Genomic DNA, 21,538 nt, shown 5'->3' on the forward strand with positions numbered 1-21,538 from the left:
TGGTTCTGACGCCTGCTCGTGTAGCCACATTTGTCGCCCCTGTGCCCTAGCCCACTTCCTATTGGTGGAGAGAAGTGGGGCCGAGGGCTGATTTGTTTAAACTCTTAACTGCAACTGCAGTCCCCGCCCCAGCATTTCTCAGATTGGATTCGACTCCGCAGGACCTCTCTGGCTGTGGGGGCGGGAGCACTGCAGGTGGGAGACCCGCAGGACTCTCGCCTCAGCCGCCGAAAGTCTTGGCCAATCAGCTCGTGCGGTCTCGGCCGGATCCTCCCTGTGGCCGCTTCGCAAGATGACGATTTACCTTCCCCTAGTTGTGCTTTCCTCCTTCCCATCCCCTCTTTGGGAAGGCATTCGTCTAGCGCCCAGGTGGTCTCCGGCGACCCCTGCCTAGTTCCACCGGCGCTTGCGCTCTCATAGTCAGTAGGCTCTGGGTACATAGACTGATGTACACGACCCTCGAGGAAGCTCTGGCCAGTGCCGAGCCAGAAAACGAGCATTGGGGCCAGGTGCCCGCGCCTGTTTATCTACCATTTACTGTACAACTGTGAATTTGGACACCTAACCTCTCAGCCTCAATTCTCTTATCTGTAAATTGGGCGTGATTTCAGTACCATCGCGATAGCGTTGTGAGGGTTAAATGAGCTCACTCACGTCAAATGCTTACTTAGCAAAAGCCTGTTCCGCAGTCAGCGCTCAATAAATATTTGCGTTTATTGCATTCCTTGGGCTGGCGTTTGAGGGGAGAAGGGAAATGGAATTAGAGTTAATGGGTGACGCGGGCCGAGCAAGGATCCTACATGCTCCAAAAGAATGGCACCAGCGACTGACTGTTCCTTTACCACCGCTTCTCGTAAGACAGCTGGCGGAGGCCCAGCCTCTGGCCCTTCTAGCCACGCCGACTCCGTGGTAGCGAACCATAGAGTGGCGGAAGCGGCCCATCCCCTTCCTCTCCCGGTCCAACGGCGTGGCGAAGCTTCTGGGGGTTTGTCTGGCGCGGAGGATTGTGGGGTTGCTGGGCGGCCCGGGCGCAGAGAAGAGGAGTAGCGGGCCGCTGAATAGGCTTCCAAGATGATGGTGAGTGGTGTCTTGCGCATCTGGCTCCATCCGCTGCCATCTGGTCAGTAGTTGGCGCCGCCTGGCCGGGGCCGGTCCAGTAGGACCCCCCCCCGCCAGCCTACTGCCTCGGTCCTTCCCCCCGAGCCCTGTCTTTGGGTGATCCCGGCCCGCCACCGCCTGGTGGGCCCGGGCACGGAGCAGGGGCCCTCGGTGAGGGTTGTGTGGGGCTCAAGAGGAGGGTCTGGTCTGGCCGACTGGGGACTACAAATCCCAGGGTGCTTCGGGGCCGCGAACCCGCGTCGGCCACCCGGTTTTCTGAGCCCCCATAATCATGACCTGGGTTAAATGACTGCGGGTTGAGCGTGCATACGCGGTCGAGGGCCAGACTTGGAAGCTCTGGCTGCCCTGGAAAATGCGGATGTGAAGCGGGTGCTTCCTAGAACCTGCGGAGGCAGCGTGGGGACCTTTTGTTGGGCCGAGCCCAAGGTCTCAACTATGGTCGCTCACTGCCCCCCGCCTGCTGCTGCGTAAATGGAAACAGACCTCTCCGCTCGTACTTTAATTAACTCACTCGTTCATTAAGTAAACGCATATTTATTACCTACTGAATGTACCAGGCTCCGCTGGTTGTCGGAGGTCCAACTCCTCAGCCAGGAGAATAGGTAGGGCAGATGGGGACACTGCATCAGAGGTGGGAAGACCCGGCCTCTGACTCCGACCCTGTCTGCGCCTCTTAAGTTAGGGAGGTTGGTGAATCCTCGAGTGTCTCTGTAGCCCTCCTCCCCTCCCCGCTTCCACGGCGTCCCTTTTTCCATCTCAGAGCTGCATATACCTTACGTGGGTCCCAAAGCACCTCGGTGGTGTCTCCTGAGTTGCTGTTGAACAGGGGCAGGTTTTAAGTGTTTGAAGCAAAACCCTAAGATACTGCTCCCTGTGCACTTGGCAGTTCACTCGTTCATTTTAGCATATCAATCCAACTCAGTTCTCTGTTCTTTTCTGCTTCCTCAGCTTATCCCTGACCTAGTAGATGTCAAGCTGACCCTTATGAGGTGTTCATTATGGCCAAATGCCCTGTGAATTCCGCCTGTACCCAAGATAGAAGGAACCTGGTATTAATCTGTATTCCCTCTCCCTTTCATACCTCCAGTACTGCCTTTTTCAGTCCATCTTCAACGTTACTATTCCTGAAGTCATCTTCATCTTGTGTGCAGAGGCAGCATAGTAGAGCAGTGGAGAGTAAGGGCTCTGGAGCTACACTGAATGCCTAGGTTCGTAACTAGCTCTGCCACTTACTAGGTGTGTGACTTCGAGCATGGTATTACATTTCTGGCCCTCAGTCTGTTAAAGGGGATTAAATGAATGAATACATATGAAGTGCCCATCAGGTAGTAACACTCAGCATGTTAGCTAGTCTGCTAGGTGGTTGCTTGCCCTTTCGTCCCTGTAATCCACCTTCCTGCCAAGGCTACCATAAGAGTTTTGGTTGGCCTTTAAAGAACTGGGGATCAGAACCAAGATTCTTCTGACTGGTGATAAAACCCTTCACCAAGAGGCTCCAGACCACCACCTTGGGTTTTTCCTGAACTGACGTCTGTTCTGTTTCTTTGCTGTATTGACCATTTATAGCTATTCTTTTGGTGTGTGAAACTTGAGTCACCAAGAATTCTCCTTGCTGTTCTTGAATTGGTACCTGATATTCTGGAAGCCTTCTGTGATTGAAAGAGAGGTAAAAGGGTTCCCCAGAAAGCTCAGCCCTTGGTACAGCCGTACAGAATGTATGCTTGCCTTTGTGGTATTGAGCACTACATGACTTAGCATATGAACACCTGTTGTTTTATAGAGCGTCAAGCTTAATAATGCTTAATAAAAGTTTTTAAGGAGGATGAAGAAGAAGACTATTAAGCTGAAATTACCAAGCCTTCCATGATACCCTTGGCAGATTACTGGATTCTGCTGTTGTTTCTTTACTTGAGTAAAAATGCGGTTGGAAAGTAGCTTAGGGACAGAAGCTGGGCTTTCCATAGCAGTGCTTGCCCCCGGGAAACTGCTAGAAGAGCACCCATCCTGATTGACCTGGCTTGGCTCAATCCAGCCCTGCCACCTTTCCCTCCTTAAATGATCTCTGTACCCAGCCTGCCATTTCTGTAGGGCCTTTAAAGCGTAGGGAACTTGGGGACAATGTGGTGAGCTGCTTCCAAGCTCTCCTTGCTTTGTACTTAAGAATTTTCAGTGAATTTAGTATCACCGTGCTGCCGATGCTTTTCCAGAAATAACTGACTGCCACCTCATTTCACGGCTTGTATAAAGCATTTTCAAGTGTAGTTGACCCTTGAAGAACTCGGGGGTTAGGGGACCTGACTCCACTCAGTTGAAAATTTGCATATGATTTAGTCAGCCCTCCATATCCGGGGTTCCTCTGTATCCGAGGATTCAACCAACCTCAGATAGTGTAACACTGTAGTATTTACTGTTGAAAAAACATCCAGGTATGGAGCCACACAGTTCAAACCCATGCTCTTCAAGGGTCAGTTGATGTGTAACAGTTGAATTTTCAGCACCAAAAGCTTCTGTATATTGCTTTGTATGTGACCAAATCTAGGCATTCTACACATTGAGATTAGTGTACTCCTTACCTTTGGGAAGCTTGTACTTTAAGATGGATGGCAATATAAACATTATGCTCAAGAAGGAGCAGAGAGACTGTTGGGATCCCCTGTTCCCAATGCTCACATGTTAACGGCTGTTGAGAAAACTTGGAAGAATGGAGACTCTGAGGAATTGCTGGCCTAGTGGTAAGAAAGTGGTTTTGGTAGAACGGGGCAGTGTGGCTCTTGTTGGTGGGGGGTACAATTTGGAGATTGAGGGAGAAAAAGTTTATAAAAACATTGGATAAGTTAGCCTTGGAGAGGTGAAAGAATCTGTCAAAGGAAATAGGAAGGGATTAAGACTCAAGTTGGTTTTTGATTTAAAACGTAAGGCTTCATCCGGGGCAGGGTTGGACCAGAGGTGACTTGAGGTTGCCCTGAGGAATGACTTAGCAGGACTGGGAGAAGGTGGGGCCTTTTGGGGGACACAGCTTTCCTTGCGAGGAACCCGAAGGAAGGCTGAGAGTATAGAGAAGCCATTTCTTGCCACCAAACCTGGGATTCTACCATGAAAAGGAAGGAATTTTCCTTTCAGTATTCTTTAAAAAAAAAAAAAAAAAGTAATGTGTGATATGTTTGTTAGAAAAAGTTGAAACAATACAAAATATCCAAGTGTCAAAACTTTCTTTATGGGCTTCCCTAGTGGCGCAGTGGTTGAGAGTCCGCCTGCCGATGCATGGGACACGGGTTCGTGCCCCGGTCTGGGAAGATCCCACATGCCGCGGAGCGGCTGGGCCCGTGAGCCATGGCCGCTGAGCCTGCGCGTCCGGAGCCTGTGCTCTGCAATGGGAGAGGCCACAACAGTGAGAGGCCCGCGTACCGCAAAAAAAAATAAATAAAAACTTTCTTTATTTACCACTCTTACTCATTAGAGTTTGTTGTGTATTTTTCCAGCCTGTTTTTATGTGTTTGCACATTGTATCTTGCCTCTTCATACCCATTTTCTATAGTTGTTTTTTGTTTTTTTCCCAATGTAAATTAGACTATGCCATTCCTCTGCTAAAAGCCTTTCCATGGCTTCCCTTCTTTGTAGGACTAAAATCTAAACTCCTTATGATAGTCTATAAGTGAGTAGTGACCTGGTTCCTGCCTGCTTCTTCAGCCTCATTCCAGCCTTCCACTTACTCACTACCCTCCAGCTACACTGGCCAAAGGGGCTGAATTTTTAAAGAACCTGCTCTGTTAATGTGGAGTCAGCCTCATGGGTTGCTCGACTTTGTAGTGTGTGAATTCCTGGCTCCTTTTTGTTGGGCTGAAACAGCCCTGTGCTTTCCTATGCCTTCCCTGCTCGGACACCTGAAGTACCCCCTGGGGTGGACATGGGCAGTGATTTTCAAACTTTATATTGTAATCCACAGGAAAAAATAAATTTCAAAGCATGGCGTAATAGCACACGCATAACTAACATAACAAAAATGTTGCAACAGTAGTTATCCTTAATTTGTTTTACACACATAAAATCAGTCACAAATGCAGGGAAGACTGGGCCTGCTTCATGAGCTCATCTCTGAAGGCACAGGCTTGGATGCAGAGAGAAAGCAGTCTTGTGTGCTAAGCTAAGGAATTACTGTCTGCTAATGGTCACTGGAGCAAAGGTACCTAAGCAGGCGCTTTAAAATAAGCAGATATCCCTGTCTTCCCAGAGTTTCTAAAGCAGTTCCACAGATTAAGCCTCTACGAGAACAGTGACTGTTCTGGAGACCAATGCAAAATAGAGAAAAACTTGTTTAGGGTATCTGGTTGGAGCTTAGTCACAAGAAGGCTTTATGGAAGCAGCATGATAGAGGGAAACATTGCTGTACAAATTAGATTTGTTGTCATTTTGTGAGGCGGACAAAGGTGCCATTTGTTTCTCTGCCTAGCCATTTCCCTACACTCCAGCTAAACATCATTGGTAAAGCTGTCTGCCTGGGCATCTCCAGGACAACATCTGAAGCTGTTAGCACCTCATGTTTTGCATCAGTGCCCCATCTACTTCTCTACGATTAAGCTGTAATGCAGATAACTGGATGTTTGCTGGAGGGTGAACACTGAGCGTGGCCTGCTTCCTCCTGTGACGTGGCCTAATTCCTTAAAACAGGGAATAAGGTCAGAAGTTGAAAGGGCTATGCTTATGCAGTAGGGCACTGGAGAACACATTATTTGATTTGTTCTTTTTGACTAAATCAGTGCTTCTCAAACCATTTTCTGGCACACCTGCAAGTATGCTATCTCTGGAGGTAGAGGCAGTTGAAAGAATGGATATAGTGGATGGACAGTGGAGGAATGTGGTTTAAAAGGGCCTCCAGATATTTCTGTTATTGGGGAGATGAGAGCATTTTTCCTCTCCCTCCTTAAGTCTTATGTAATGAATGATTATTTTTAGAAAAACAAAAAACAACAACAAAAAACCATTCAATTGCTCTTTCTTCTCTAGCCCACACCAGTTATCCTGTTGAAAGAGGGGACTGATAGCTCCCAAGGCATCCCCCAGCTTGTAAGTAACATCAGTGCCTGCCAGGTGATTGCTGAGGCTGTAAGAACTACCCTGGGCCCCCGTGGTATGGACAAGCTCATTGTGGATGGCCGAGGTAAGTCTGCCGAGTTCCTCAGGCCAGTTGCAGAAGAGGAGGCTCTCCCAGAGTGTTTGGGGCTAGCAGAGGTTGGCATTAGAAATCTCACTGCTTTTAAGATCTCTGAAGGATTGCTCACTGTGAAGCGGTTTCTTTTCAGACATTGTCCTGAATGCTGAGCCCCCTGGGAATATATGGGAGAAGCCCGGCTCAGGAGCCTGTTGCCTTGTAGAGAGATTTAGCCTAGAAACACTATAGAACCTTCCGGAGTTGCCTGTGGTCACTCCCATTGTATCATGTTGCCAAGACAAATTCCCCCTTATGTTTTACTGTATTAATTTACAAGTGAAATAATAGGGTATCAACTCTTAAGAATATCTAAATGATTATTCATTCTTATTTTTTAAAATGTTTTCTACATCCAGTAGAGGTGTGCTCTTTGCTGTTCAAGGAAAATCAGGAGTTCATGGTCTTTGGAATGTGTGATTTTAGGTGGCCCTTTTTGCACAGAGCTGACTCTGTAAAAGGATCAGTTCATTCGCACCATGAGCCCCTCTGTCCCATCCCAATACTGTGTATATGGGCTCCAAGTGCAAATAGAAGACAGAACTTAAGAAAAGGTCTTTACATTTTTACTTTGTGTTTGTTCCTTTTAAGGCAAAGCAACAATTTCTAATGATGGGGCCACAATTCTGAAACTCCTTGATGTTGTCCATCCTGCAGCAAAGACTTTAGTGGACATTGCCAAATCCCAAGATGCTGAGGTAGGAAAATCAAGCCTATGTGTTTCAGTGAAACACATGCCTGCTTGCTCCTTTGCTCTCCTTTCTTTAAAAATTTTGATTTTACGTCTAAAATTATAATTTCACAAGTAATTGCTTGCGAAAATATTTAGGTGGAATTAATAGTCTTTTAAAATTCCTGCTGTTCCACTGTGTGTGGCTGAGATCTTAAGATCAGGCCTGTGTGCTTGTCATTCATTTGAATTGCTCGGTAAGTAATTTAACCTCTCATCTGTTGGTTGCCTTATAAGATGGGGCTGGAGACTGTTTCCAGTTTACCTTTCTTTTTAAAAGAAAATTTTTTTATGGTGGTAAAATATATGTAGCATATACTTCTGATTTGCACACATTAAAATTTACCATCTTAATGTGTGCAAATCAGTGACATTAACTCGTCTGTCTTTTTAAAAACCATTTCTGACACTGGAGTCTTGATAATAAATGTTGAGAGAGACAAGTTTGCATTTCAGAGTATTACAAGTATGTCCTGAAGTTATATCAAAAGGTCTGTTAGGACCCAGTAGCCTGTAAAACAGTATGGCTTACATAAAATTAAAGTGAGAAGAGTATAGATTTGATTGGTTAATATTTTCAACAAAGGAATACCTTTCTGTCCAGGAATTTGGCAGCTTAAACCCTTCGCCACAGTAACCTTTTTTTCTCCCTGAAGTCCCTTATATTATACAATGGACATAAGTAATAAAAAATAAGTATCTTCTAAATCAGAGGTTAGCCAGTTTTTTTTTAAAAGCTCTTATTCTTAGAGAGAGAGAGAGAGAGAAAGCTCTTATTCTTTTTCTCCTTCATTAAAAATAAGGTTTAGATCCTATTATAGAAAATAGCCATGTAAGAAAGATTAGCAGACTAGTGATCTGCTAATTCCAAATAGTGTTTAAAATAATAAGGACCTTAGCTGGTCCTTAGAGGTTTGTTTTGTAAACTCCTGTATTTTGTGCTCCTTAAAGAATATTTATCTCATACCTCTTGCTACTATGGTTATTTGTGACATGTGAGCATTGTATTATAAGCATCTCTGGAACTGTCTTACTCATCATAGTACATTGTCCATAATAAATAAGTTCTTGGCTAATATACATATATGATTTCATATTCTGGGGAAATTTGTCCAAATCAGCTCTCTTTGGAGAATGGCCTGGCTGGGGAATTAATTTTGTGACCCAGGACCATTTGATGGGATGAATACCTATCCACCAGCACCTTTCTTCTACTTGTTGCAAAAAGCTGTGCTTCCCAGAAAAAGGCTTAATATCCATTTAAACAGTCCCCAGTTTAAATGGGTAGATTGCTTAAAAAGTGGAGTTTTGGGGCTTTATCCCTGAACGTGAGAAAACGTGAATTTACTGTCATCCTCTTCCAGGTCGGTGATGGCACCACCTCAGTGACCCTGCTGGCTGCAGAGTTTCTGAAGCAGGTGAAACCCTATGTGGAGGAAGGTTTGCACCCACAGATCATCATCCGAGCTTTCCGCACTGCCACTCAGTTGGTATGGGAGTGCTGGTGAACTTGGGCGCTTTGTGCACCTTTGTATTTCTCTTAGGATACTATGTTTATTGGGGTGTGGAGGGACTGGGAACAAGGTTCCTTGGACATTTTCTGAATTCTACTGCCTAGGAATCTCAATTCTACCATTCAGTAGCTTTTGACTAGGTATATTACTTAATCTCTTTAAGCCTCGGGTTTCCTGATAGACTATGATAATAAGCTCTTGGTGAGAGCTATTTCTGTTTTTATCAAGTACTTCATGGCACATCTTGAGACCTTGCTTTTATTGACCTTTGACTTTCATTCTGTAACCTGGGGTAAGTCAGTTCTCTGTGCCTTACTTTGTCTCTTTACTATCTCTGTTTTGGGGTGGTGGCATTAAAACAAAATCATACATGAGAAGTAAGTATGAATGGATATCTTTTGAAAAAGATGGCTTTGAAAAGATACCATGTTTAACATACAAATATGTGTATCGTCTACATACCTAATTAATATATAAAGTGCTAGAAGTTGTCACAGGTGCTGTTTGTAAGCCAGAAAATTTGGCCTAATTTAGTGTCATAGTGTGTTTCCATTCATTTGTTGTAGTTTGTTACCTGCAGATCCAGAGCTGAATCCTGATGTACCCTGATGATTCTTCAGAACTATACCTACTCTACATTTCTAACTTTGGGCATTTTCTAAACTATAGAGGTTTATATTTTTCTGGGGAGCTACAAGACTTAGAAATGTTGTTTCAACTGTGGAGTAGAAATGCTTGAGATTTGGGAGCAGACAGATTAGGGACAAGCAGGAGCGATTGGGACCCACTTCTCCAGTTTGTCTTGAGCATGAGAGACTCACCCAGCTTGTGTTCTTGGCAGGCGGTTAACAAGATCAAAGAGATCGCTGTGACTGTGAAGAAGGAAGATAAAGTGTAAGTGTGAGCTTTGTCAGAACCTTGACTTCCCGTGGCCAAATTGAATGCAGAAGCCTGTGGTATCCCTGCATGGCCTGGGGCTGTTTGGCTCTTGCTAGACCTCTGCCCCAGCCCATGCATTACAAGAGAGGCTGTAGGTTGTAGATTAAACGCTATCACTCATAAGGTCTTTGACTGCAATCACCGGCTGTCACTGATAATCTGCCCTAAAGATACAGAAGATGAAATTGTTGAGGGCTGAGTTTAGAGACTAGAACAGAAACTATCTCCACATTGCAGTAGAGTCAGGTAAGAGGGGCTTTCAAGGCCTGATGCAGGTCCCACCCTTGTGTCCCAGGGAGCAGAGGAAGCTGCTAGAGAAATGTGCCGTGACTGCTCTGAGCTCCAAGCTGATCTCCCAGCAGAAAGCCTTCTTCGCTAAGATGGTGGTGGATGCGGTGATGATGCTCGATGACTTGCTGCAGCTTAAAATGATTGGAATCAAGAAGGTTCAGGGTGGAGCCCTAGAGGTGAGCCTGCTGTGGCCTCCCTAGGAGGCTCTTGCTTTCGCATTGACCCTCCAGACAGCTTGGTGTAGGAGGAGAGCACACGGTACAGGAACAGAGAGAATGCATGTTGGGCTGGAAGGCAGACTGGAGCTGTTCTCCATACTGCTGCTACAGGCTTCTCCTGTAGGTGCATTTTGTAACCTCTGCAGACCTATATTTACTTGTTAGCAGAATGGAAGATTGAACTGGCTGATTTTAAGAATCTCAATGTGGGAGGGGGATAGGGCTAGCTCTGATAAATTATCTAAAACCCTCAATAAATATATGAAAAGTACATTTCAGTCCATTCTTCTCCAAGTGATATGGCCAACCTCTCCCTTCTTTTATTCATTTATTTTGAATAGATAATACATAATTCAAACTGTTTAGAATTCCTAAAGGAAAAAACCAATGTCCCCTACACCACTCCTGCCCCAGATACAGCCACTGTTAACTCTGTGTGTTGTGTGTGTGTGTGTGTCCCCGTCCGTGTCCCCCTTCTTCCAAAAATACTCTGCATCTATAAGTACAAATGTAAATACTGTTTTCTTAAACAAATGCTCACTTGTAATACATAGTGTTCTGCAACTTGCTTTTGTCTACTTAACAACATATTTTTCCACTTATTTAAAGTTAAATAGAGACATGTTGGCTAGTGGCCACTATATTGCACAGCATAACTATAACTGTGTTCTTTTTTAACACAGAAGTATCTGGAAACCTTCTTTGATGTTGTTGTCTCCATGTTGGACCTTTTCTAGTCTTTGGCCTGCTCTACTGCTTACTTGACTCTTCCTTGGTGACCTCAGCCTGAGGTGATTTGGACAGGACAAGACCTGCTTGAAATATTATGTCCTGGCCCTTTACTTTTTGTTCTTTGAAGTCTTTGGAAGGACTTCTACCCCTCCAAATGGCATTTTCATTCTGTCCACCTCCCTCCTCTTCCTCCTGTCATGGCACATGTCAGTGGGATGAGGTTCTCTTTATATAATAAAGCTGTGAGGAATCTGGAGGTCATCTGAGCCATTCCCCATCTTCAGCCCCCACTACCACTCATGTTTCCGCCCATTCTTTGCATCATGGCTTGCCGACTTTGTCTTTACACACTGCTTTGGTAGCAATATTCCATTTTCCCCTGGGCCTTCCTACTTCCTTAAACCCTTGAGATTAGATTGGCATTCACTAAACTAGGGATCAGAACTAATAATCTTATCTGGTGAGAAAGCCAGGGGCACCAAGCCACACATATGTTCTTCAGACTGTCCCACATCTCTTAAATGCATGTAAAACCCTTAACACAATACTTGACACACAGAATTCAGTAAATGGTGGTAGTAATTATTTACTTGTTCTCAGGATTAACTGAAAACTTCCTGATCTACATCTTCAGCATTTACCTCTCTCTTGAGCTTCACACTCCTGGATCTCACTGCTGCTGAACTCATCATCTCATCCTCCAAACCTGTAATATTTTCTGTATTCCTTGACATAGGTGCTATCACCACCATTATTCAGTCACTCAACCCAGAAGTCTAGGGTCATCCTTAAAAATATTTCCAATTCCCCCCAACCTGTTGATCACTGTTGTTTCATTTTACCTACCAATTTGTTGTTTCCTAAGTCTCTCTTTTACTAGACCATTGTTCTGGTAGTGGTCACTCTTCCTCCAGTCTTGCATCCCCTAAGTCAGTTCTATTTTTTGTTGCAGCCTGAAGTTCCCCAGTTTACACTCTGTGTGTAAAGCATTTTGGGGTTCCACATTGTGTACTGGATAAGAGTCGGGCCTTAGCAGAGCCTTTAAGATTCTCCTAAACTGGTCCCTGCCCTCTTATTTTGTATTCCAGCAACTGCAGGTAGCTTTTCATCCCCTGATTGCACCACACTGCCTCTGTCTCTTGGGAACATTTCTTTCTTTTTTCTGTTTGACTAATTTCTGCTCTTCCATCTTGATTCAGCTCAAGCATCACCCCCTTTAGGAGGCTGTGGATTTGAATGATGTAGGAATCTGTTTCACCAATAGGCTCCAGTATTATAGACTAGGATTGTAGATTAGCACTGGCAGAGAACATATAGGTCGTTGAACTGAATACACTATTTAAAAAAATTTATTTTGTTGATGTATAGTTGATTTACAGTGTTGTGTTAATTTCTGCTGTACAACAAAGTGATTCAGTTATACATATATATGTATTTATTCTTTTTCATACTCTTTTCTGTTATGGTTTACCACAGGATACTGGATATAGTTTCCTTTGCTATATAGTAGGACCTTGTTGTTTACCCATTCTATATATAATAGTTTGCATCTGCTAATCCCAAATTCCCAATCCATCCCCCCCCCCCGCCCCGTTGGCAGCCACAAGTCTGTTTTCCATGTCTGTGAGTGTTTCTGTTTCATAGATGAGTTCATTTGTGTCATATTTTAGATTCCACATGTAAGTGATATCATATGGTATTTGTCTTTCTCTTTCTGACTTACTTCACTTACTGAATACACCCTTCTTTACGGAGTGGGAAATGACTAGGTTTTTTAGTAAGAAAGAGATCTGAGATTTGAACCTGTGTTCTGATACTGCTGAAGCCACTCCCAAGTGCAACATGCTTTCTATTATGCCCTACTATTAAATCCACCCCACAGCAAGCTCTGTTATGGAACAAGTGGTAGTAGTTCATATTTTGAGGGATCAAGATGGGAATAGCCACAATGAGAGCTTGGGAACTGCAGGAAATTTCTGACCCTTAGGACCTTTTGTTTTCATTTCCTGGAAGGAGGAAGCACCTGGGCTACAGCACACAGGTATGTGTGTGCTCGTGTGCAGTACAGGTAGGGAGGGATATGTGTAGAAGACTGGGAGGTGGAGAGTTGGGATGAAAGCCAAGGCACCTGCTTTGGAAGTCAGTCTTAGAGAACAGCCCAAACAGGCCTTTACCATGCTTAGTCTCTGCAAGCAAACTGGTTTTCCTTATACTGAAGGCACAGCCAAAATATGTTCTGTATTTTTCCTAGCTTTTAGGATGATGGAAAAGCTTTGTTACAACAGTGAAATAAAAACATGGTTAACTCTTTCAGGTTCACAGAAATGGACGTGCATTATTAGTCCAGCACACCAGTAACTTGATTTCATTTCATGCCAGTACTGAACTGTTGAACTGTTTGTTTTTTTAAACAGGAGTCCCAGCTTGTAGCTGGTGTTGCATTCAAGAAGACTTTCTCTTATGCTGGGTTTGAAATGCAACCCAAAAAGTACCATAATCCAATGATTGCCCTTTTAAATGTTGAGCTCGAGCTGAAAGCTGAGAAGGATAATGCGGAAATCAGAGTCCACACAGTTGAGGTAGGCCCTACCAGCTGGCAGTGGCATGGAAATGGGCAACATTCTGGGCCATAGCCTTGGGCCTTTGTGGCCATCTTGGGCTTAGCTTTGTTTCTCAGGTACCTTATGGGCTCCTTTCTCCTCCTATCCCCCTAAATATTAATGTCTAAATACTGGGTCCACTTCTTTTGTCACGCTATGCTCTCTCTCAGTGACCTGGACCTAAGGAGGTTTGGATAGGGCAAACATGCTGAAATATTATCCTCTGGCCCCAGGGAAGGGGCTTGCAGGGGCCTCTCAGCTATATAGTGAGCCCAGTATTTTGATTCCTCTTATTTGGGCAGATGTGAACTCTGCCCTTTCTATACTGGGTCCCGTGTTGCAGGGACAGGTGTGCTCCCAACATTGATATCACCAAGGCTGTCTCTGGAGGTAGCAGTGTCACCCAGCTATAAGCAAGTATTCTTGGAAAATGTGTCCCCAACACAGAATGGCCTTTGGGGGAAAGGGTCTTGTCATTGGTAACTCCATGGGTGCAGTGCCTCAGAGGAGCTAGAACTTAGCCGGGCTAAAGTATGTCTTGCACCGTAGCAAGTGCTAGCTCTGGAGTAGCTCCCAGTCCTGGGGTTACTTTCTGCCTTTGTGTTTGAAAGTTTTAGGTGATTCCTAAGTTACCTTATAGCATCCTTGTATATTTGGACTGAGAGGAGGCTATTCTGTTTACCCCTGTTAATTCCCAAATAAATCAGTATATTTTATTTGGCGGGGGTGTGTTATATTTTAACATACCATATAGGCTAACTTCCACCACAAAGAATCCTCATCCTTTTCTGGGTCTCTTCAGGATTATCAGGCAATTGTTGATGCTGAATGGAACATTCTTTATGACAAGTTAGAGAGGATCCATCACTCCGGAGCCAAAGTCGTCTTGTCCAAACTCCCCATTGGGGACGTGGCCACCCAGTACTTTGCTGACAGGGACATGTTCTGTGCTGGCCGAGTGCCGGAGGAGGATCTGAAGAGGACAATGATGGTAACCAAACTTTCACAGGCTGCTTCTTGGTCTTTGTGGCCCCTGGGGGGTTTTCACTTACCCCTGGTGTACTGGAGTGGTTGGTATGTGAATCTAGACCTGTCTTCTGAACTCTTTTTGCCATGAAGCACTCCAGTTCCAGTGTGTATATGCTCAGTATACAAGAGTTAATCTAACCAAACGAGTCAGGGAAGCTGATTTGTAAGGAAACCTAGCAGTAAGGCTATGATTAGCTGGCTAAACTCCAGTCTGGATGCTTCTGGCCAGGTTTCCTCCCTTTCTTCTTGAGCATCTCACCAAAGATGCTTCAGGTCTAAAGCACTGATCCTGACTTCAGTCGCTGGGCCCAAAGCACCCTAGTTTAGGGGAGGGGGTATTGGGTGAAACAAAGGGTCACCATCTCCTTTTAACCAGGCTTGTTTGCCCTTCGTGTGCCTTAGTTCTGTTTTGTTTTCTCCTCTTCCAGAGGGAGCCTGGAGGTCAAGGGTGAGAGTGGGTCATCCAGTGAGGAGAGCTCCGGGGCATCATGGCAGTCTAACATGGGAATTGGCTTTAAGACAAAGTGGCAGGAAGCTCACTTCTGGCCTCGTGTGAGCCTTCACTGCTAGATGATGTTGTCTTGTGTTCTTCAGGCTTGCGGAGGCTCCATCCAGACCAGTGTGAACGCTCTGTCATCAGATGTTCTGGGCTGCTGCCAGGTCTTTGAAGAGACCCAGATTGGAGGCGAGAGGTGAGCAGTAGGCCTGGGCTCCCTGTTTGCTTAGCTCACGAGACTTGCCTGATGGCCTTCTGCCATCTTTGGGGTGTGGTGTATATATAGCACATGCTATTCTCTTCTGAGGTCTTATATCTCATGGGGCATAAAGAGCTCAGATATAGAGAGTGTTTGGGGAGGGAAGAAGATCAAGTTGGGTCTAAAGTCTGATTCCGTCATCTTTTATGCCCCTGTGGGACAGCGCTAGACCTTCCCAAGAACATGTCTTTAAGAGTGGGCTTGGAGAGCCTTAGCGAGGAACAGAAGAGCAGCTGCTGAGTGTTGGGAGGACTTGGTGAGGTTAGAACACAGCGGGTTGGCAGCAGAAAGGAGTTCACAAGTATGATTTGACCCTCGGTGTAGGTACAATTTCTTCAAAGGCTGCCCCAAGGCCAAGACTTGTACTATCATCCTCCGTGGTGGCGCTGAGCAGTTTATGGAGGAGACAGAGCGGTCCCTGCACGACGCCATCATGATTGTCAGAAGGGCCATCAAGGTACTAGGCTGGGAGCTTCCAGCCTGCACAGCTCACTCTGCCTCTTGAGCTGATGAGACCCTGGATTTGTGTGGTGATTCCTTCCCTGTATAACCTGTGTCCTTCCATGTGGGGCATGTGGGCCCTGATTTGTCTCACAGATGATAAAGAAACAGCCTCAGTCTCAAAATAAGTCATGCTGCCTTAAAAGTTAAGACTTGTTCTTGTGAGCAGCTGTGGAGCTGATAGAGTCAGCCATCCCAGGGATTGTGCCAGTGCCCTCAAGCTACAGGTGACCTTGAAGATGGTCAGTAACCATAAGGTTCACCAGATTGAAGTTGGGATGTGCTAGACATGGTCCATGTCTGGGCTTCCTGGGGCTTGGGCTGAGGGAGGGAATGTGGAACCAGCCCTCTTTCTGAGCTAGAGGGCCTATTGACTGAACGGCCCAATTTGGCTATGGCTGGAGCTTAGACCAGGGGACCCCTTGCATTTAGTGGTGGGTCTGGTCTCTGCAGAATGATTCAGTGGTGGCTGGTGGCGGCGCCATTGAGATGGAGCTCTCCAAGTACCTGCGAGATTACTCAAGGACCATTCCAGGAAAACAGCAGCTTTTGATTGGGGCCTATGCCAAGGCATTGGAAATTATCCCACGCCAGCTGTGTGACAACGCTGGCTTTGATGCCACAAACATCCTCAACAAGCTGCGGGCTCGGCACGCCCAGGTGGGTTATTCCTCTCCTCCGGGTCCAGGGACTGGGTGGACGGGGCTAGATTCTGAGTGTGTGTTGTGCTTACTCAAGCTCTGTGTGGTCAGCCCAGGTGATAGTGCTGGAACCAAACCCAGTACCAACTGCCTGCCTCCTCTGAGGTCAGAAGGAAAGACCAGTGGTTCAGGGTTTGTTCAGTGCTTCTTCCAAGAGTCTGATCACTCCTCACGGTGCAGTGAGAGGAACCAAAGGAACCCTGTGGCCTTCTGCCTGGAAGCACATACCATGTGTACTGGGTTCCTTGGTGGTGAAGCACTCCAGGGCCCTGCTGACAGCAGTCCAGCCATGGCTCTACCACCTCCAAGTTGTGATCTCTCTGAGAATTTAATTTGTTCATCTGCTGTTTAGCAAATACTCACTTAGAGATGTTTCTTAAATGCTGTCTGTTAAATGCTCAATGCGGTGACAGCATTAAGTGAGTGACTTAGTTTCTGACTTGTGTTAGAACTTGAAGTCAGTCAGTCTCTGCGTCTGTTTCCTTGTCTGTAAAATCGGGACTAATGGAAGCAGTGAGATGATGAAATGAGATAAGGGATTGGAAAGTGTTCCTCTTGAGAAGCCTGGTTTGACATACACAGTCCTCGGGTGACCTGAGGCTGGGGCCTCCCGAGAAGCCAGCAGCTTGCCTGGGAGAGGGCCGGGAGGTCTTCTGTGGTCAGCACTTCTCAGGTGGGGGGTGGGTGGGAAGAGGCTTCCAGGCTCCTGTTGTGAGGCCTTCCTCAGGGAGATGCCAGCGGGTTCAGAGAGCCTGAAGGTTCCTAACAATCCGAGTCATTCAGAGGGTGTGCAAGAAGAAATTTGAGAGCAGTTCCATATCACTTTCCCTCTTTTTCTGCTCTTTCAGGGGGGCATGTGGTATGGCGTGGACATCAACAATGAGGACATTGCTGACAACTTTGAGGCCTTCGTGTGGGAGCCAGCTATGGTGCGGGTCAACGCCCTGACTGCAGCCTCTGAGGCTGCGTGCCTTATTGTGTCCGTAGATGAAACCATCAAGAACCCTCGCTCAACAGTGGATGTTCCCCCAGCTGCTGGCCGGGGCCGAGGTCGTGGCCACCCCCATTGAGAGACACCCCAGCTCTCACTGCAGGCTGCCTGCAGGCTGTGCCTACTCTGTCTTGGTGAAATGGTATGACAAGGAAGGGGTAGTATTTGGCCCACTCTGTTCTCACTGGAGGTTATTTAAATAAAACTTAGACTTAGAATTCATTTTGCAAATTATTTGGGCCCAGGAGTTGTACTCATAAATGTCTTGACTGCAGCTCAGAACTGTAGCTTTATATGTACTCACCCAACAGGTAGAAAAGAGAAAATCACCTTCCCTCTTGGGCTGAGTCCTCCACAGCCTCTAGTCATTGTTAGACAGAGTGTAGGTCCACTCTGCCAGGGGAGGAGCTCCACCTGAGTAGCTCCTGTCTGGAAGTTTAGCTTTGGTTGTTTTCTCAGTCCTAGCAGTGGCTGGGAGGTGTGGAGTTGCTTCCTTTTCTTCTGACATCACCTTATTTAGCCCTGGCCTCGCCTGGCTCTGCTGCCAGGGTTTCTCTGGGTTTGAGTCAAATGCATTACATTACCTTGTCTACCCCTTCTACTTCCGTATTCTTTTGGCTCAGGCCTTTCATCCCTCTTTTTCAAGATCTTGAGGTTGAGGGCTTTCGGAGGAATGTTTCAGAGAGGACAGATCCTTTCTAAAGTCTTGTGACTTCTTAGAAGTAAGTCCATTGAGGAGGAGGCTGAAGGAGCCACCCGGTCTTCTCAGTTCAGCCACCAGTGGTCCTTTGTGCTTTCTTCTGACCAGTGGAAGTTTAGAACGGCCAGCACAGATAAAGTCAGCAATCTAACTGCCTCCTTGTTTATTGCTAGTTCTGAGAGTTGGCCTGCAGCTACCTGTAATTAATGGGAAGCTTCTGCTCCCTAAATCTGGGAAGTGATTTTTTTTTTTAAATCTCTTGAGTTCCAGCCAAGTCAGATGAACGCAAAAGCAGAATGGGGGTGGTGGCAGGTCCAGACTTTGGAGTTTGGCGTCCCTCCTAACTTGATGGTCTGTAAGTAAATTTTTTTCAGCTGTTCTACCTGTATAACGGTAATAGCTGACTCAGAGTTGTGGGGATAAGTGCTCATCTACTTGTTTGATGCTAGAGCCACACACAGTTTAAGCCTAAACACCTGTTCTTTTTTTCTGATTTTTTTTTTTAAATGTTTCAAGACCTGAGTAATCAAATCAGTGGGGCAACCCCATTTTGTAAAATGGGTAAGTTGAGCCAGACCATGATGGGGAACTGGTCTCCATCAGGCCAAAGTCAGATTGGCTGGCCAGAGCATCCTAAGGTTACCAAGCCAGTGAGGGGATGGGCAAGTGTGTGCTGTTCCTGCTATATTTGTGCTGGGGTTGCCCTTAAAGATGGCTTCTCCTGGCTGAGAGTCAGAAAGGACACCCTGAGGCTCTTTATCTGCCTGCACACACTGAAAGCTATGGCACGGTCAGTAACCTGCATGGCCTTCCTCCAGCAATGATGTCTACTGTCCTGAGACAGGTCTTCCTAATGCTTCAGTTCACCTCACTGATGCCATTCAGATCATCCACCTCCTTCCTACCTCAGTGCATTTCAGCTGAAGGAATGTTTGGTGACAGACTGGCAAATGTGGCCACCTACCATTTACTTCCCTGAGGCACATACAATTCCAGTTTCACCATCTTTTATTGGATACAGAGCCACAAATTCTGATGCCCATTTGAGTCCTTTTAAATACATACACTCAGGTACATTCAGCAAAGGGCATCTATGGGTGATGTGGAGCAAAGTGCTGGGATGGTGATGCCTGGGTGGGGCAGAAAAGTGGGGCCAGGGAAGGCCCCCTGGGGGCTGGAGGTACTGGCGCCACTTCGGAAACAAAACCAAAAAATGCTCTCCACCCCTCTGCCTGATGTGCTTGGGGTGAGGGAAGCTCCCTTCTCAGCTCAGGCCCACTGCAGCCTGGCTGTGCAGGGCAGGCAGGCCCTGGGGCCAGTTGTGGAGGTCCCCGCCAGCAGGGCTCACTAGAGCCAGGCCTACTGGCACCAGCCTTGAGGCGAGTCTGCCCCTGCACGCAAGACCCCTGCCAGGGCAAAGCTGAGGCCTGGGGCCCTGCCAGCAGTGGCAGACAAGGCTCTGACTTGTGGCGGGGAAGCCTGCCTGATTGTCGGGGCAGTCTTGGGACTGGCCAGGGTCCCAAGGGGTTGGGGTCAGACTAGGAGCTGGTTGCCTTAGTTGGCCCTGGTATTCTGATCTTCACCCAATCCTAAACCTTATCCTCAGGCAAGGCTGTAGATGAACACACTTGTCCGGGAATAAATACACACACAATACACAGCAATATATACAGAAACGGGGCCTGGGACAAGGCTGGGTGAGAAAGCACAGCCACCAGGGGTAAAAAGAGAAGTGCCAGGCCCCTGGGGGAGGGAAGTTACACTCATCAGGGACTGATGGGCTGGGACAGATCCCATTGGTATGAGTTAACTCCTCTGGGCACTTGGGCCCTGCACCCAGTCACCGTCTCTCCTGTTTTCACCCCAAGTCCACCAGGAACTGGGTCTTTGGCACCAATAGTCCCTCTGGAAAGATCTTCAACTTAGCGCCCAAGAGGGACTGGGGCATGGGCAGCTCCCCACCGGCAGCCCAGAGGACTAGAGACCAGGACCAGGGGGACAGGTGGGACCCAAAGGCAAGGGACAGAGTCAAACCTTGGAGCAGCCGCGGCCTTGGGACGGAGGTGGCGCTTTTTTTTTTTTTTTCCAGCAATTGCTGAGGGACTGGCTCAAACTCCACTCTCACGGGACTAGGAAAACATGAGCTGCCTTGGTCCTTAGGTGGTCTCCTGGCCAGTGAAAAGCCATGGTTCTGGGCAGCCCACTTTCTCTCCCTCAGGGATGCAGATACAGCATCTCCTTTGTTCTCTGCCAGTGCTGTGGGGAGGCAGCCTGAATAAAGCACGATATACTCAAGCCAAATACCCCAAGCCTCCCAGGCGCTGGGCTGTCAAGGAGAGGTGGTAAGGACACCAAGTGACCACCACCCATGGGGCCTCTACACATGCCGGGACCCCTGGAGCAGGGCCTGTGTTGGTTTGCTCTCACAGATACTCCTCTTTTGCATCTCATCAGGTGTGAGATGTGGAAGAGGGCTCTCCTGTGGGTGAGTGAAGGATAAGGTGCTCCTAGGGACGGCCGGGCCCTCCATCCCTGTTCGCCACCCTCAGCCCTAGCTGTGTGCTTGCCAGAGAAGTGACCAAGCGAACAAAAGCTCTCCACTCAGCAGCAGGGCTCACCCCCCTGAGGAGAGGCAAAAAGAGCATCAAGCTGGTGGGGAGCCCGCAAACCCACCAGCTCTCGGGGCAGATACGAAGGCCAGGGCACGCAAGTCTGTCAGCCCCAGGTGTGCAGCGGTACAGGCTGTGACCCATCGTTCCCACGGACCTGTGCAAGACGCACCCCACACAGCCCTCACACACTCAGCTAGAAAATACAGGGCGGGGGCTTGGTGGGTTTCCTGGAAACAGCCATACTTGTTGGGAGGCAAACTTCTCACCAGCGGGAGAGGGGAGTCTTGTTCACGCCGCTGCCCCGGTGCTGGTGGTGCTCGGCACTAGTGCACAGAAGGAACCTACGACAACCATCAGGCCTTTCAGCACCACCTCTCTCCCACTCAAGCCTGCTGCCTGTGCACCCTGACGTCTCCCAGAACGGATGCCAGGCATTCGAGCAGGCATCTCCCCAGGGAGAAATTGCCCAAAGCCTTGTATTCAGGGATGGAGGCTACCTAGGGCAGAAAAAGCCCCTCAGTAGGACAGGCTCAAGCCAAGCAGGGCATCCCTTTGTGCTTTGTCCAGGAGACATCCTGGGGTCACAGGGAGCAGGGGCTATGGAGGGAGGATGCAGTTGGCAAAGCAGAACAGACACACCCAGGGCAACCAGGCCGAGTGGACCTCCACCTCCCTTCCAGGCCCCAGAACAGAGGAAGGTTGTGCTTCTCCTTCGTGACTCCTGGGGACAGGGCTGGGGAGGTAAGAGCCAATGGATCCAGCTGCTCTGGGGTGGGGATGCCACACAGACAAGGCTTCGTGCAGGACTGGACAGGGAGTTGCCAACATGCCACCCTTGGTATTTGGGGTCTTCAAAGGGCAGGGCCCAAACAAGCCACGGGAGGAAAATCATCAACAACGAAA

General features: G+C 47.4%; 1 protein-coding gene across 1 annotated transcript; it reads left to right on the top strand.

The window, feature by feature from the left end:
• The first annotated feature begins 945 nt into the window (after positions 1-945).
• On the top strand, positions 946-17,541 carry CCT7 (chaperonin containing TCP1 subunit 7). Its single transcript, XM_082641936.1, has 12 exons — positions 946-1,077; positions 6,121-6,274; positions 6,914-7,020; positions 8,417-8,542; positions 9,408-9,460; positions 9,801-9,972; positions 13,161-13,325; positions 14,149-14,337; positions 14,970-15,067; positions 15,455-15,587; positions 16,085-16,291; positions 17,181-17,541. The coding sequence occupies exons 1-12, from the start codon at positions 1,072-1,074 to the stop codon at positions 17,400-17,402; spliced, it is 1,632 nt and encodes a 543-aa protein (XP_082498062.1). The 5' UTR covers positions 946-1,071; the 3' UTR covers positions 17,403-17,541.
• Positions 17,542-21,538: the final 3,997 nt, after the last annotated feature.

This window comes from Mesoplodon mirus (genome assembly GCF_964341445.2).
Source record: "Mesoplodon mirus genome assembly, chromosome: 14".
Taxonomy (NCBI): Eukaryota; Metazoa; Chordata; class Mammalia; order Artiodactyla; family Ziphiidae; genus Mesoplodon; species Mesoplodon mirus.

Bases quoted from the DNA above. Each gene is read 5' to 3' on its own strand.
- CCT7 (XM_082641936.1), top strand. The intron at 13,326-14,148 runs GTAGGCCCTACC...GGGTCTCTTCAG, and splicing joins TCAGAGTCCACACAGTTGAG to GATTATCAGGCAATTGTTGA. The intron at 14,338-14,969 runs GTAACCAAACTT...TGTGTTCTTCAG, and splicing joins ATCTGAAGAGGACAATGATG to GCTTGCGGAGGCTCCATCCA.